Source organism: Pogona vitticeps, chromosome 9, assembly GCF_051106095.1.
Source record: "Pogona vitticeps strain Pit_001003342236 chromosome 9, PviZW2.1, whole genome shotgun sequence".
In the NCBI taxonomy this organism is placed as follows: Eukaryota; Metazoa; Chordata; class Lepidosauria; order Squamata; family Agamidae; genus Pogona; species Pogona vitticeps.
The window spans coordinates 22206577-22220393 of NC_135791.1; the positions used below are offsets into that span (position 1 = coordinate 22206577).

The 13817-nt window shown below is 45.3% G+C and overlaps 1 protein-coding gene across 3 annotated transcripts; it reads right to left on the reverse strand.

Annotated features, from left to right (window-relative positions):
- Nucleotides 1-12: 12 nt before the first annotated feature.
- On the reverse strand, nt 13-13774 carry LOC144584339 (guanylate-binding protein 3-like). 3 transcript variants are annotated; one of them, XM_078380325.1, is made up of 12 exons: nt 13361-13774; nt 12728-12918; nt 11891-12094; nt 10642-10769; nt 9079-9188; nt 7897-8099; nt 7204-7446; nt 6413-6693; nt 5281-5493; nt 4735-4837; nt 3408-3601; nt 13-984 (listed from the first exon to the last, which is right to left on the reverse strand). In XM_078380325.1, exons 2-12 carry the CDS (start codon nt 12912-12914, stop codon nt 799-801), a joined length of 2052 nt encoding a protein of 683 aa, XP_078236451.1. In that variant the 5' UTR covers nt 12915-12918; nt 13361-13774; the 3' UTR covers nt 13-798. The 3 variants fall into 3 exon arrangements, with proteins under 3 accessions (XP_078236451.1, XP_078236450.1, XP_078236449.1); XM_078380324.1 differs by having other exon boundaries at nt 11891-12097; nt 12728-12982; nt 13361-13756; XM_078380323.1 differs by having other exon boundaries at nt 11891-12097; nt 13361-13755.
- Nucleotides 13775-13817: the final 43 nt, after the last annotated feature.

Here is a 13817-nt window from a genome sequence, read left to right on the forward strand (position 1 = left end):
CCTTTTCACAAGTACACTTTCAATGTTTTTTTAATGAAGGAAAACAAAGGAACAACCAAAAGCAATTAGTTAGAATTATTCTTAGTATCTGTAATGGAGCTTGGAAAAGGTGCAGCGAAGGGAAAAGCAATATGTTGAATATTCTTCATTTTCTCTTTTATTCATTCTGCTTTCATTTTTATTTTATTTTGTCTCTACGCAAAGCTTTCTATGACTGGTTATTTTTATTGCACGAAGCCTACAGCAGGGAGGCACACTTGGAAACACCTGTCTCACACAGACACACCCCTCCGGGAGCTTCAACTACTTTGATGCCCTCAGTTGTGTGTACCTTCTATTCAAAGTATTTAAAAAGGGCCCAGGTGCTGATGGAAGGACTGCCTATTACCAAACAGCAGACATGGAAAGCACAAATTTGTTCTCTGATCCAGACTGATATCCAGTCCATAGGACTCCTGTCTCTCCCTGAAACTTCTTACATTTCTTGCCTCAGGCCATTTGCCTCAGTCTATCCATCGATATCTGTCCATCTAGTTATTTTTTTATTCATTCATTCATTCATTCATTTAATCTTTATATTACTCATCTTCCTGAGGGCCACTCTAGGCGGTTTACAACAAAGACACACAGCAGTATAATCAAAATACCAATTAAACAGGACAAAAATGTAAAATAATACAATACAAATAAACAATACTGTCAGAAAGCATTAAAATACATTTATAGCATACATAGCAGATACAATGAGGATAGGAAACATGAAGAGTTGCAGCCAAAAAGGGGCCCCTTCCCACTTGTTTAAAGGCATTCAAACAATTCAAGCATTGGTATAAACACCAAGGCAGCATTAAACAGTCCCCCTGCAAGAGTGGACAACCATGATAACTCCTTGATTTTTGCACTTTCCTGTTGCAGATGTTGAATTTCCTCATTCAGTCGCCTAGCTTCCTTCTCTAATCCGCTTATCAGCAGAGCCTCTTCCTCCTGGAAACAGAGATGGCAGCAGAATTATTAGATTAAATGCTAAGTGGAACGCAATTTCAGGTAAGATCCTCTCTAAGTGCTGGACAGCTCTCTGCTGGAGAACATCTCCAGTCTTGGAAGGAGACCCAGGTCACATTCAAATATTTGCCCTCCTGCCACTACAGAAATGTTGAGACACAGGGCAGGGAAGGTAAGGATCCATTCACTGGCCCTTCCTCCTCCATCACCCTCTTCCGATTGCTCAGGCTTCTTCACCCTCTGGGCCTTAGAGGGATCCCTTCTGCATCGGAGAAAGTGCCCAACTTCTGTAGGTCTTCCATGTGATTTAGAAGCTTAAAAGAGTGGGACAAGATCTCTGTTGCACAAGTTACCCATTCCATGAGTGGAAGGTGATGGCGCCGAGTGTCTGGAAGAATCGAGGGGCTGAAACCAGCCAACATGTTGCCTCCTCAGACGATTCTGACCATGTGTGTGAGGAATGCCAAAATGGGGCGTGAGAAAGGGAGCAACCCGTGTTTCTGGTACAAGAAGGGAAATCATGCTGAGTTGACTGCCTATGGGAGCAGAAGCCTTTGCTCTGAGAGATGCTTTCGGTACATTGCACCCATCCCCCAGAACCAGGGAAGCTATCCATCATCACGCTCCCTCAACAGCAAGGGTTTCTTCCAATCCTCTGGGGCTTGAGGGCCAATCCAGGAATGGTCAGCCTCAGGAAATGGCTGCCACAAGAGAAGCCTGTCTGTCTGCTCTTACAGTCGATGCACCCATTCAAAAAACACCCGTTCCTGGAATGCCAGTGTCGCTTTTGGTGGCCATGTGAAAGCAGTGGCATGGCATTGCTTGCCAGCACCCAGAGCAAGTATTGCGCCCCCAACCCATGGACCTGCACTTCCTCATCCTCACTCCATTCCTGATAGGGGGGTCCTCAAGGCACCCCCCTCTTCCATCATTATCCTTCCTTCTCCTGGCTGTTCCTTGCCTACCTCACACTGGGCTCAGCCAGGACACAGAAGGATCCCTGCTGGTAGCCTCTTTCCAACTGGAGCTGGTGGAGGAGTGTGGCTGATGGTGATGCTGGTGGCTAGCCACAGCCCTTCAGGCCGGGCTGGGGGCACCGGGGGTGGGGGTGGGTCCAGGCATTGCCGTGTCTCTTCCTGGCTGCCATTGGGCTGCTGTTGGTGTTAAACCTGGCTGGCAGCATCTTCCTGCTGGGTTGCTGGCAGGTGCAGAGCGTGGCCATGCAGGCTTTGTAGCAGGCAGTGGTAGCAGTGGGAGCTGGACACCCAGTGCCCCCAGCCCTGTGGGAAAATGTATACTTTTACAATGTATATATCTGTGGCAGTAGCAGACATTGTGCCTGGGCGTGCAGGTCACGTATACAGGTGCTAGCTTCCAGTAAAAGGATAATTCATTAACCTAGTTTGGTATCTAGGATAATTACCAGTCTCTGGGTTAATTGTATTAACTTACTTGTGTATTTAAAGTGTTTTCTGTCTATGTTTACCCTGCTTGTGTATTTAGGGTTTACCTGCTTCTGTTTACCGGCCCCTCCGTTTACCCTACTTGTGTATTCAGGATATTAACCGCCTCTGTTTAGAATAGTTTTTGATTAACTTGTTCAAAGGCAGATCCCGATAATAAACAAGGGCGAGGCGAAGGAGGGAGGGCAGTTCTCACTGAACAGCATGCTACACAGCACGCTGTTTTAGTTCATCCGGATCCCGCCCTGAAACACACACTAGAGTGCTTTGCCTTTTCCTTTCTCCTTGCTGGTCAAGAGGGGAGGGAGGCTTCATCTGCAGATCCCGACATTAGGTTTCATCTGCAGATCCCGACAACAAGGCTTCATCTGCAGATCCTGACACAGCCCGGCCTGCAGGGCTCTTGGTAGCCACAAGCCTCACCATCAGCCACACTCCTCCACCAGCTCCGGTCAGAAAAAGGCTACCAGCATGCTCTCCGCAACAGAGAGGTTTACTCCCCTTCATCACCCGGTGCTGCGGTTGTGCCTGGCGGGGTTGACTAGTTTGCTCCACTCATCAGACAGCCTCAGCAGGCAGGGAGGTGGGGGGCGCAGTGGGACAGAAGGAGGGACAGAGGACCAATGGATGGATGGGGCCACCAGGGCCAGCCCAGTGGCAAAATGGAGTGCAGGAGTGGAAAAGGGCAGTGATTGCATCCCTAACAAGGTTGTGGCCTGGGGCGACCACCCCTCTGCTCTGCCCCACACTATGCCACACAGCCCTGCTCAAAAACATACATGAGAGGCAGAGGTGTGGTCTAGGCACAAAACCACTCCTTTGAATTGATGGCATTCTGTTTCTTCAGCTCCTCGCAGAAAACAAATAAATTGAGCCAAGAAACTGAAAGCATGCGGGGAGGGTGGCTCGGCCCCAGATACTAAACAAGCCTAGGATATTTACAGCAAGTTTGCTTTCTATCATCTTCTGCTGCTCCTCCAGTAGCAACTCCCGTTCTCTCTTCATTTTCTCCTCCAGCTCCTGACGGTTCATCTCGTAGCTCCGTTTCAGATCCTCCATCTTCTGTTGCTGCTCAGCCATCTGCTGCTTCTGGAGCTCTCGCTCTCGTTCTGCTGCCTCAGCCTTCGCCTTGGCCTCTGTTCCCACCCCAGCCCAGAAAGGAAGAAGTTCAGAAGGTGATGTACAGAAATGAAAAATACGGTTGGAGCACAATTTCTAGATTGCTTTGAAAAAGTCAAGGAGTTACAAGTCAAGGCCAGGACTGCTGCTTCAAGTTGCTTAGCTCTACATAACTGGAGCGCGACATCTGCACAGCATCTGTTACAATGACCTTCCTTGTTTGGCAACCTATTTCTAATCTTACTTTAGACACAACAATGTACAAGAACAAACCATCCCATAACTATCTATCCGCTGAAATATTGACCTTCTGCACAGCTACGGTTGCTACCCACCCTCCTTCAAAATTGGACCCATTGAAAAAAGGGGTGCAAGCGGCACGTGTAAAATGCCTTGGAAATGGGGCTGCACTCATGATTCCCTGCTTTGTGGGGAATGAGGGAAGATAATACCAAGCATGGCATTTTGGTGGTATTTTTGGAAGAAGAAAAGAAACTCTGAAGCTGCAAAAGAATGAAGGAAAGGTATAGGAAAAAGAATCCAAGATCAGCCCAGAGACAGTGAGGAGAAAGAATAATTTCAGTGCAACAGAAGGGAAACTGTGGTGGAGGCCTAGCACGGCTCTTTCACATCAGAAAAGCATGGCTGGAAAGAGGTGCTTGAAAAGGCATTTCGTGTCCTCTCAGATCTCCTCTACACCTATTTCTATAGACTATCTGTCTAGATGGGTGGGGTATAAATCTTAATAATAATAATAATAATAATAATAATAATAATAATAATAATAATAATAATAATAATAATAATAATAATAATAATAATGATGATGATGATGATGATGATGATGATGATGATGATGATGATGATGATGATGATGATGATGATATAATAATCCAAACATGACAGTTTCAAGTACTAGGAGGGACTGTAATGTTGCTCAAGCAACTTTTGGGACAGAAAAGGAGAAATGAGAAGTGCGTTCTTTCTCAGCTTGGTTTTGGGGAATATTAGTCAGTGATGCAACTCCTCATTCCTCATTTTAAAACAATATAGAGAAACCCTGCTAAATTTTAAATGGACAGCAGAGCCTTTCCCACCCAGAAAGCCTCCAGTCCTCCACAGCAACTCCATAATTTTACCGGGCCCTCACCTGCCATTTCCTTCTCTTTCTCTGTGAGGTTTTTATCGCTCTGAAGTATGGTTCGGCCGACATCCTCTTTTTTCTTAAGGAACTCCTGCAGGACTGCCTCTGCCTGGGTAAAGAAGGAGCCACGATTGGAAGAGCTTATATAGTGAGGCTGGCTATTTATTTATTTTCTCTTCTTCCTTTACTGATGTTTTAACCTTCCCACTTAAAAAACAGCACTCAAGGTAATGGACATCATTAAAAATAGATAAAAAGCAAACAATTCTAAAATAGACTGGGCAGTCATATAGGGATCCAGGCAACGGACTGATTCTGATGACACCCCACTGCTCTAACGCAGAAGCATGGGCAAAAACGGCCAGGACCTACGTGTGTCTTTCCCAAGAAGACAAAGACACAGATTTGGTTTTTTGCATGAATTCAGAAGATTCAGGATAGTGCAAATCTGTACTGTTTGTATTGTGTATTAAATAGTGTCTTTGAACTTCCCAGAAAAAATTATGATGTATTTTTTTAGACCTTAATTTCATAGCCCCACCCCTTCCCTACCATTATTCCTTTCCTAGGTTCCTGGTGGTATCTTTCTTCCACTTTCTTCAGGTCAGCCACAAAACACTTATAGCCATCAGGACGGGAGTAAATTCTTTCCTGGACTTTATTGTCCAGGTCCTGAGACAGTGATGTCAAGACCGCCTCACAGCTTTTTCTGGATTCCAGTTCATTCTGATGACAGTAGAGTTCCTTCTTCTCCTCTATAGTTTTCTGGTCAAACAAAGAAAAACCTGGATCACAATCAAACTGATATCTAGAGAAAACTTTGTATAATTTGTGATAGTCTATGTCTTAAGATACATCTGAGGCAAGAGTTAAAGTTGTTCAGTCATCTATACATCCCACATTCAAAGCCAGCTAGTAGGCAAAGTAAAGTATATTGACTTCAGTCAATATATTTTGGATATCATGAAAAGGCAGTAAAATATTTCCTTTTAAAAAAAAACACAGGATTCCTATTTCACAGGCTGTCAGAGCAGGTTGTTTAAATTAACTAAAAAATCTAGCAATTTAGCAAAACATTCAAAACATAATAAAATAAAAACCATTGCATTAAAATTTGCACAGGCCACAAACCACAACTCCTATAGGCTCTAATAAATAAGAACGCCTTGGCTTGGTGCTGAAAAGGTGGCAATGTGCATGTGACAGTGCCGTCATTTAGATGGGGTTTTTACAGAGGAAAGCAAGGAAAGAGGGGGAGTTACAGCCTGAAAGTCAGTGAAGAGAAAGGATACAAACTTAGACGGAGATGACAAAGCAGGCTGAGAAAAGAAATCATTTAAAGATGGAACATGGCCCACACGGGCTGGAACTCAATGTGGCACGAAATAGGTGAGAGGTGGTGTAAGGCACCTGATTCTCAAACAGGTTCCTGCAATTAAAATCATCTCCAGTACCACCACGAAGTCAGTTACCAGAAAAGAGAGGCACCAGAAAGCAATAGTTCAGCCTGATGATGTGAGAGCCTGAAAGATTCCACAAGACTGGCTCTGTGGCTCGTTCAAATGATGTCAGAGGAATTTAGCTAGTTTCAGATTCTCCAAGTCTACCTCTGAACTCGTTTCACACCAGAACCCCAGCCTTGAGGTATGGCCAGTTAATATGGACATCTTAAGAGGAAGCCTACCATAAACTTCGCCTGGAAGTGTCGCGTATCGTCCTTGAAGGAACGATCCATGAACACGCGGAGGGCTTCTTTCTCACATTCGGCATGGATCTCCAGCAGTTGCTGGGTGGTCTCGGTGGGCAGCGTCAGCTTCTTCTCCATCAGCTCCACGTAGCGGGCAGAGGCTTGGCCCAAAGCAGCCGAATTCTCCATCTCAGCCAAGACAAGGACCGCATTCTCCATGCACGGCACTTTCCCACTGCAGATGCTCTCCACGTAGCTCTCTGCCAGCTTTGCCAGCACTGGGAGGAGAAAAGCAATACAAAGCAATGGGACAATGCTTATCATCAGCCGCTTAGGTTGACATGGACTGAAAAATCAAGCATCTAGGCTCTTCTGAGGAAAGGGAAGGTCAAGCACCTCTCGCTGGCACCTGTTCCCAGTTCTGCTGGTGTTTAATTTTGGGGTTAACACCTCCTATATGGGAACTAGTCACCCAATTCAGCAATTGTGCGGTGATAACAAAAGCCCAACAGGATTCCACGTAGTCAGGAACAGCCATTCTACATGTGACATGGTAGAAAAACCATGTCATAATTGGAGAAAGAGAGGGAAGGAAGAGACGACAGAGGGAGGAAGGAACTGGAGAAAGAGATATGTAAAGTATTTTACTCCATTCATTAAAATAAAACAGAAAATATGTGTTAAAAGTAAATCCCATGCTGCTGTGGATTTTGTGTCAGAATGGTTAAAGGAGAAGTCCCTCCCTGCAGTTTGCTCAGAGAAAAGACAACGGACTTGGAAGGACTCACAACGGCCAGTAACAATGTGCCCTCCCGGGATGGTCTTCTCCTTAGACATCTCGTAGACATAACGACCAAACTGGCCTACATGTTCCACAAAGTCAGGGTCCAGCTCACTCTCCTTCATGTCTTCCAGACGATGCATGTTCTTTGCCTTAGTAGGATGACCAAAAGTGAAGCATTTCCGATGGGGGAAATAAAAACGGATGCATTTGCGTGGCATATTGAACAGTTCCACCTCTTGGGTATCACCTAGATGAAGCAAAAACGGTCATTTGTGTGTGAATCTGGAAAGGCATCTTCCTGTGCAAAGTAGTGCAAAGACAGACAGAATAGGGACCAAATCAGTCAAGGAAACCATGATTCAGCAGAGAGGGTATACATACCTCCTATGTATTAGTAATATGCTATTATGCTTATGAAGAATATAAAACCCACTTTTGGTTTTTCCTCCCATCCACTTCTGGTTCCATTTTAAATTAGGACCCACAGGCTATCTCACTTTTAATTTTTATAAGGTGACTAGTGACGTACATGCTTTATAAATTGTAATTTATAATCTATATTATATTATACATTTTCCCCTCCTGATCTTTCATTGCTAGCTTTGATCAATGCTTTTAGTTACATTGTACTGTTTACTTCTTCATGAGAATAGAACAGGAAGGTTATTTTGATCTTGACTACATTTGTCGCTAGTACCTTTCTTTAGCTTCAAGGCATTTTCCAGATACTCATCCTCGGTGATCGGGCACCCATTCAGCTCCAGCTGCAGCGTGAAATCCCTCAAGGCCCAGATGAAGTTTGGGAAAAAACGAACAAACTCAGCCGAGTCTTCCAGTCCTTCAGTGTTTTGCCCAGATGGGGCTTTTACCTTGATGCACTCCGTCAGCTCCGTCACATAACTGTAAGTCTGGTTTAGGAATCGAGAACCTGTTGTCCTCACAGAAGGATAAAAAGGTAAAGGTAAAGGTTCCCCTTGACAATTTTTGTCCAGTCGTGTCCGACTCTAGGGGGCAGTGTTCATCCCCGTTTCCAAGCCGTAGAGCCAGCATTTGTCCATAGACAGTTTCCGTGGTCACGTGGCCAGCGCGACTAGACACGGAACGCTGTTACCTTTCCCACCATGGTGGTACCTATTTATCTATTCGTATTTGCATGCTTTCGAACTGCTAGGTTGGCAGGAGCTGGGACAAGCAACGGGAGTTCACTCTGTTGCCTGGATTCGATCTTACGACGGCTGGTCTTCTGATCTTCCAGCACAGAGGCTTCTGTGGTTTAACCTGCAGCGCCACCACGTCCCTCATAGAAGGAGACCTTCCCCTTAAAAATGCACCAGAAAAAGTCCTGAGAGAGAGTCTGAAGGCCTCTCTCAGACTATTCTCAGCTATGGCAGAATTTCTCCTGATTAAATCTTTTTCTGAGGTTTTCCTTTTCCACACTAGGAGGCAAAGCTTATTGTGTTGGAATTACAGGAATGTGATTCTTCCTTCCTCCCTTTACCTCATTTAGGGTCCTTCAAGCACTCAACGGTTCAACTCAGATGTCAACATTCAAGTTGCTTTTTGCCATGTAAAGTTTGGCCTCTTTTTTCCTTCTGACGATGCAGGCCCAATATTGTGCAGCCATAGGGGACCATTTCCTGACACTTTGAATTTTGGATACAGAAAGCACAACATTCCACATACTTAAACTAGAGGTTGGAGATTTTTTTGTTTTGTTTTGGTTTTTTAACCAATTGAATTTCTGGCTTTTAAAAATGGAAACGGAAATATTCTATCGTTTCTTGAAAGAGAACATGGAAACAGGACTTCCTGAAAGAGTGGAAACCCCTCAGTGAGCTAAAAAGAAACCTGTGCCCCACCAAGCCCCTCAGAAGGATACTGAAGCCGATCCATCACATTCTGGTCAATGGTGCCAGTGCTGTTGTAGACCAGGGTGCTGCTAAGAAGCACAGCCAAAGCAAAGATCCAGGTGTCATTTTGTGTATCTCCCTAAGAAAAGAGGGGCAAAAACACTGTGAGTGAGGGGGATGTTCTGCTTTTCCCTTCCCAAGTTAAGTGTTTGCATTCAATCACAAGGCAATGACTTTTCTGTTGAGAAAGGCTGGATCATGCATGGATCATTGTCACCAATACTATGTTGTTATTTTTTTAAGAGAAAGAACTAAAAACTTTCATTGTTAGAATCCCTTTTAAATACAATACTGGTTTTGGTTGTTGTCATGTGCTGTCACGTCAGGACCAACCTAGAAGTGCCTTCAAGGTAAATGAGATATTTAAGGAGCGGTTTTAACGGTTCAACTTCCCCAGTGAATTTCTATGGCTGAACAGATATTCCAACCCAGGTCTCCTAAATCCTCGTCCATCTCTCTATCCACTACACCAACCTGGGTATCAGTAATGACAGTAATGGTTGTTGTGGGTTTTTCGGGCTTCTTGGCTGTGTTCTGAAAGTGGTTCTTCCTAACGTTTCGCCAGTCTCTGTGGCCGGCATCTTCAGAGGACAGCACTCTGTGCTCTCCTCATCACAACAATACACCCAAACAACAAGACACACTAATCACCCATCTCCTGAAAAGGACAAAAGCTAATCTCACAGCCATAAATACTCAGCTCCCAAGCAAACTACACCAGAGCACAGGTTGCTGTCCTCTGAAGATGCCGGCCACAGAGACTGGCGAAACGTTAGGAAGAACCACTTTCAGAACACGGCCAAGAAGCCCGAAAAACCCACAACAACCATTAGATCCCGGCCGTGAAAGCCTTCGCGAATACAATGACAGTAATGTTTTTAAGGGGCCCCGAGCACATGGGTGGAAACCAGTCAAACTGGTCTTGACCATGAAATCAACATTAAACCAGCAACACTCAACGAAATATGGTTCCCTTCTGCCTCTATAGTGTATAACATAGTGAGCTTATACTAAGTCAGACAACGGGTGTCTCTGGTTCATTCATGGGCAAAACTTTTCCCTCAGCGTTTTCCGGAGATGGTGGGGAGTGAATCTAAGACCCTTGTCTTCCTCTCATTTTCCATTTGTTTTTCTCCACTGGAAGTTGACAAAATCTTAATACTCTTTCCTATGAATCCTCTCTCCAGAAAAGATGGCAGGAATAGTATTAACCGTGTGTAGCTTGGCATTTCCTCACAGGTCATGAAACTTGTCAGAAATCTAGCAATATTTCCCATGAAGTTTCTCAGGGGGGGAAAAATCTTATTTAGAAAGCTCTCACCGAGACAAAACAAAAAGGTTGGGTGTTTCCTCAGTTCCAATCTGAGAGGAAAAGGCTGTGAGATTTGCACCTCTACTCTTTGTTCACACACTCTCACCAGTGCAAAAGCCTCCTGGCACACCCCCAAAGAGTTAAGAGACCCCCAGGTAAATCTGATTCCTCTTGAAACTAAAGGCATGAGGGAAAACCTTTATTCGTCTCAGCCACTTACCTTCTCCACATTTCCCAGCCCTTCTGTGTCCAACAGTACCAGGGTACGGTCAGGTATTATGGGATGAGGAAGACACCACATCCAGATGCCCTTGGTGTTCGCTTGTACCGTGGCACCTAGAGGGAAGCCTTTTAAGGCAACACAGAAGATAAGGAGAGAACGCTCAGGTATAGAGGATCAGCTTCAGGATGTTCCATAAAAGGAGTCGCTTCCCACTCTCTATATGGTAATCCTTCTACTTTCTAAAGTCTGGTCAGAACTTCTGCACTTTGCTTAAAAGAGCAAGCACATGACTCCCTATTAGTAAACAGTCTGTGTGTGTAGGAACCCCAGCAGTCTGTTTTGGCATACATTTGTTTTCTCAATAAAAATGTGTTACATATCACAGCTGGCTCGTCTGTGTCTGATCCTCTGCTGGAGAGTAGGTAGCTCAAATTCCCTAAAAGCCTCAAAAATCAAGGCTAGCAAGAGGTAGACGACTCTAACACTTCAGAGAGTCCCCAAGGGCCCCACAGACTGCCCAAAACTACAGAAGATGAAAATGAAAGGGACTGGAAATCTAATTCCAGTTTAGAATAAAAGATACTTTGGAGTGCGAAAGGTGTTTGTGTGCCCATGACCTATTTTAAAGATGATTAAAAGATGCATGAGCACTCCAGAAAGCTTCTGGCGGTTACAGCACGCTTTAAGCAGCACGCTTTGCTTTACAAGCCAGCTTTACAGCAGCAAAAAAAGAGGGCGGCAGGAAGGGTCCTCAGACCACCCTGAGGGAATGTGTTTGGCCCCGAGGACCTACTGGCCCATGCGTCACTCAGGTATGTAGAGATGCCCAATCACTCAGCCACAGACTGGATGCAAAGCATGGTCATGCTGAGAACTTCAGACTAATGTGTGCTAGTGTCAGGAGCATCTGGATACAGTTCAAGTGCACCTTTGAGACAGGAGGTGAAGGAGAAATAAGAGGAAAGGTGTCGGAAGAAACCCAAACATCGGTCTGTTTCCACCAGATCGTATTTTGGACCAAGTTCAACCTTTCTGTTTTGCTATAGAGGGAAAAGGGCTTCAAAACTAAAAGTGAGCCTCTGATTGCTTTTCAGAAGTGATGTGGGGGGGAAGCCTGAGAAAAGCTAAGCAGAACGGGAGGACTGGACCAAATGCAACCCAAAGACTCTGTGTCCCATCCAGACCACAGCCACTTCTCGGGGTTACAGCGCACAAGCAAACACACACAAAGACTCCAAACTCTCACCTTTCTTCTGTCCTGCCAGTTTGTTCATGAGATAAGACTTGCCGGTCCGGTATAGTCCCACAATGGCCACCACCACCACGGGCTGCTGGATGTTCTGAAGGATCTCCAGGGCTTCCGGGTTGACTTGTAGCTTCTCATTGGGCTTGTTCTCTATCAGGCACATGGGGGCTTCCATTATGCTCAGAGGAAGATGCCAGGAGAAGTCTACTGAAAAAAAAATTGAATCAGATCCACACAGAGGTATAACTACTTGTGGTTGAAAGTGCAACAATACTGTATTACTTTTTCACTTTCTTCTTATGCTAAGATGTGTAAAGCGTGTGTTTTTGAGTAGAACGGGTATCTAAAACAGCCATACTCCAAGGCTTTCTGTTTCTTTTTTCTTTTCTTTAACCAGCATGCTGAGTGGCAAGTGGCCCTACGACTGCGGCTGATGGGAGTTGGAGTTTATAGCCTGAAGACCCACCAGTTGCCCTGTTTTAGACACAGCCCTCCCAATTTCCACACTGTTGGTTGCATAGCATGCATTAAAAACAAGGAAGGAGAAACTTAACCCTTCCTCTGCCAGTCAATTCCCCGACTGAAATCCCCCCCTGCCTTGGTTTCCCCTCATTCTCTTCTACCCTTGCTCTAGGGTGGGCAAGGGTTCAAAACCAAAAGTGAGCTTCGAGTCACTTTTCAAATGTGACCTGGGTGCAGGCTGAAAAGGTCTGAGCAAGAAGAGAGGAATGGACCAAGAGCAGGTCAAAGCAGCAGCTCCCGCCACATCTCATCCAAAGCTCAGCATGTGTTCGGGAGCACCATGTGCACACATACACACAACCCCCCGTCTCTCACCTTTCTTCTCTCCTGTCAGTTTCTTCATGAGGAAGTACTTCCTGGTCCAGAATAGCCCCACAAGGACTACCACAACGGCCACCAACACCCAAGGCTGCTGGATCATCAGTAGGATCTCCGTGCCTTCCTGCTTGACCTCTAGCTTGTTGTTGGGGCTGTTCTCTATCAGGCACATGGGTTTTTCCATTATGCTTGAGGAAAGATGCCAAGAGAAGCCTCGTGAGGAATGGGAATCTTCTCCACACTGAAATGAAACTTAAAGGATGTGTAGACTTGATGTATTTGACTAGTATCTGTATCTAAAACTGCCCTGCTGTTGTTTTTTTCCTTCACCAACAAGCTGAGTGGCCAGTGGCCATAGTGGCTGGAGATGATGGGAACTAGCCGATAACCCATCAGCCGGCCATCTCTGTTTTAAACTCTACATTCCCAATTTCATGTGGTTTGTTGTATAACATATCCAGCAAATCAAAAAGAAGGAAGGAAAGACTTAATTCTTCTTGTGCCAGTCAACTCCCTTCCTGAACCCTAGCCTTAGCCCTTCCCCCAACTCTTTAAAATACTGAGCCCTGCAATTAAAGGGTAAATAGGAAACCAGTGGAACAGCCTGACATTGCCGCGCCAACTGCTTACCTTTCGGAGGATGATAGACGGGTAAGAAGTTGCCTATGGCTTGGATAGCATCCCGCAAACTGGATTTTTATTTGCCCTTCTTGGCAAATTCTCTCACATTTTGGTTAGGCACGTCTTGTATGGGACGCTGAGAAGATCAGATGGATCCCACACAGGAGACAAATTAGTTCAGCTCGACTCCTGAACGCCACTCAGCCAAGAGTGGGATCTTCAGGCTGAGGAGTCAAGGGTTGGCAGTTCAAATCCCCACTGGACCTCCTTGAGAGAGGCAGGACTTCACGATCCAGACGGTCCTTTATAGCTTATTGTTTCTGAGACTATTATAGTAATTCGGAAAAAGAGAACCTCAGCTCTGATGGACAAGCAGGGCTGCAGAGCCCACATGTTTTCCTGGCAAGCCTGAAACCTGAAGCTTGAATAAATAGAGCCAGTGCTAGGAAATCAGCTGATCTAGAAG

Bases quoted from the DNA above. Each gene is read 5' to 3' on its own strand.
- LOC144584339 (XM_078380324.1), bottom strand. From the start codon at position 12,914: ATGGAAAAACCCATGTGCCTGATAGAGAACAGCCCCAACAACAAGCTA. The intron at 12,098-12,727 runs GTGAGAGACGGG...TTTTTTTTTCAG, and splicing joins ACTGACAGGAGAGAAGAAAG to TAGACTTCTCCTGGCATCTT. The intron at 10,770-11,890 runs GTGAGAGTTTGG...TTGCCTTAAAAG, and splicing joins ACTGGCAGGACAGAAGAAAG to GCTTCCCTCTAGGTGCCACG.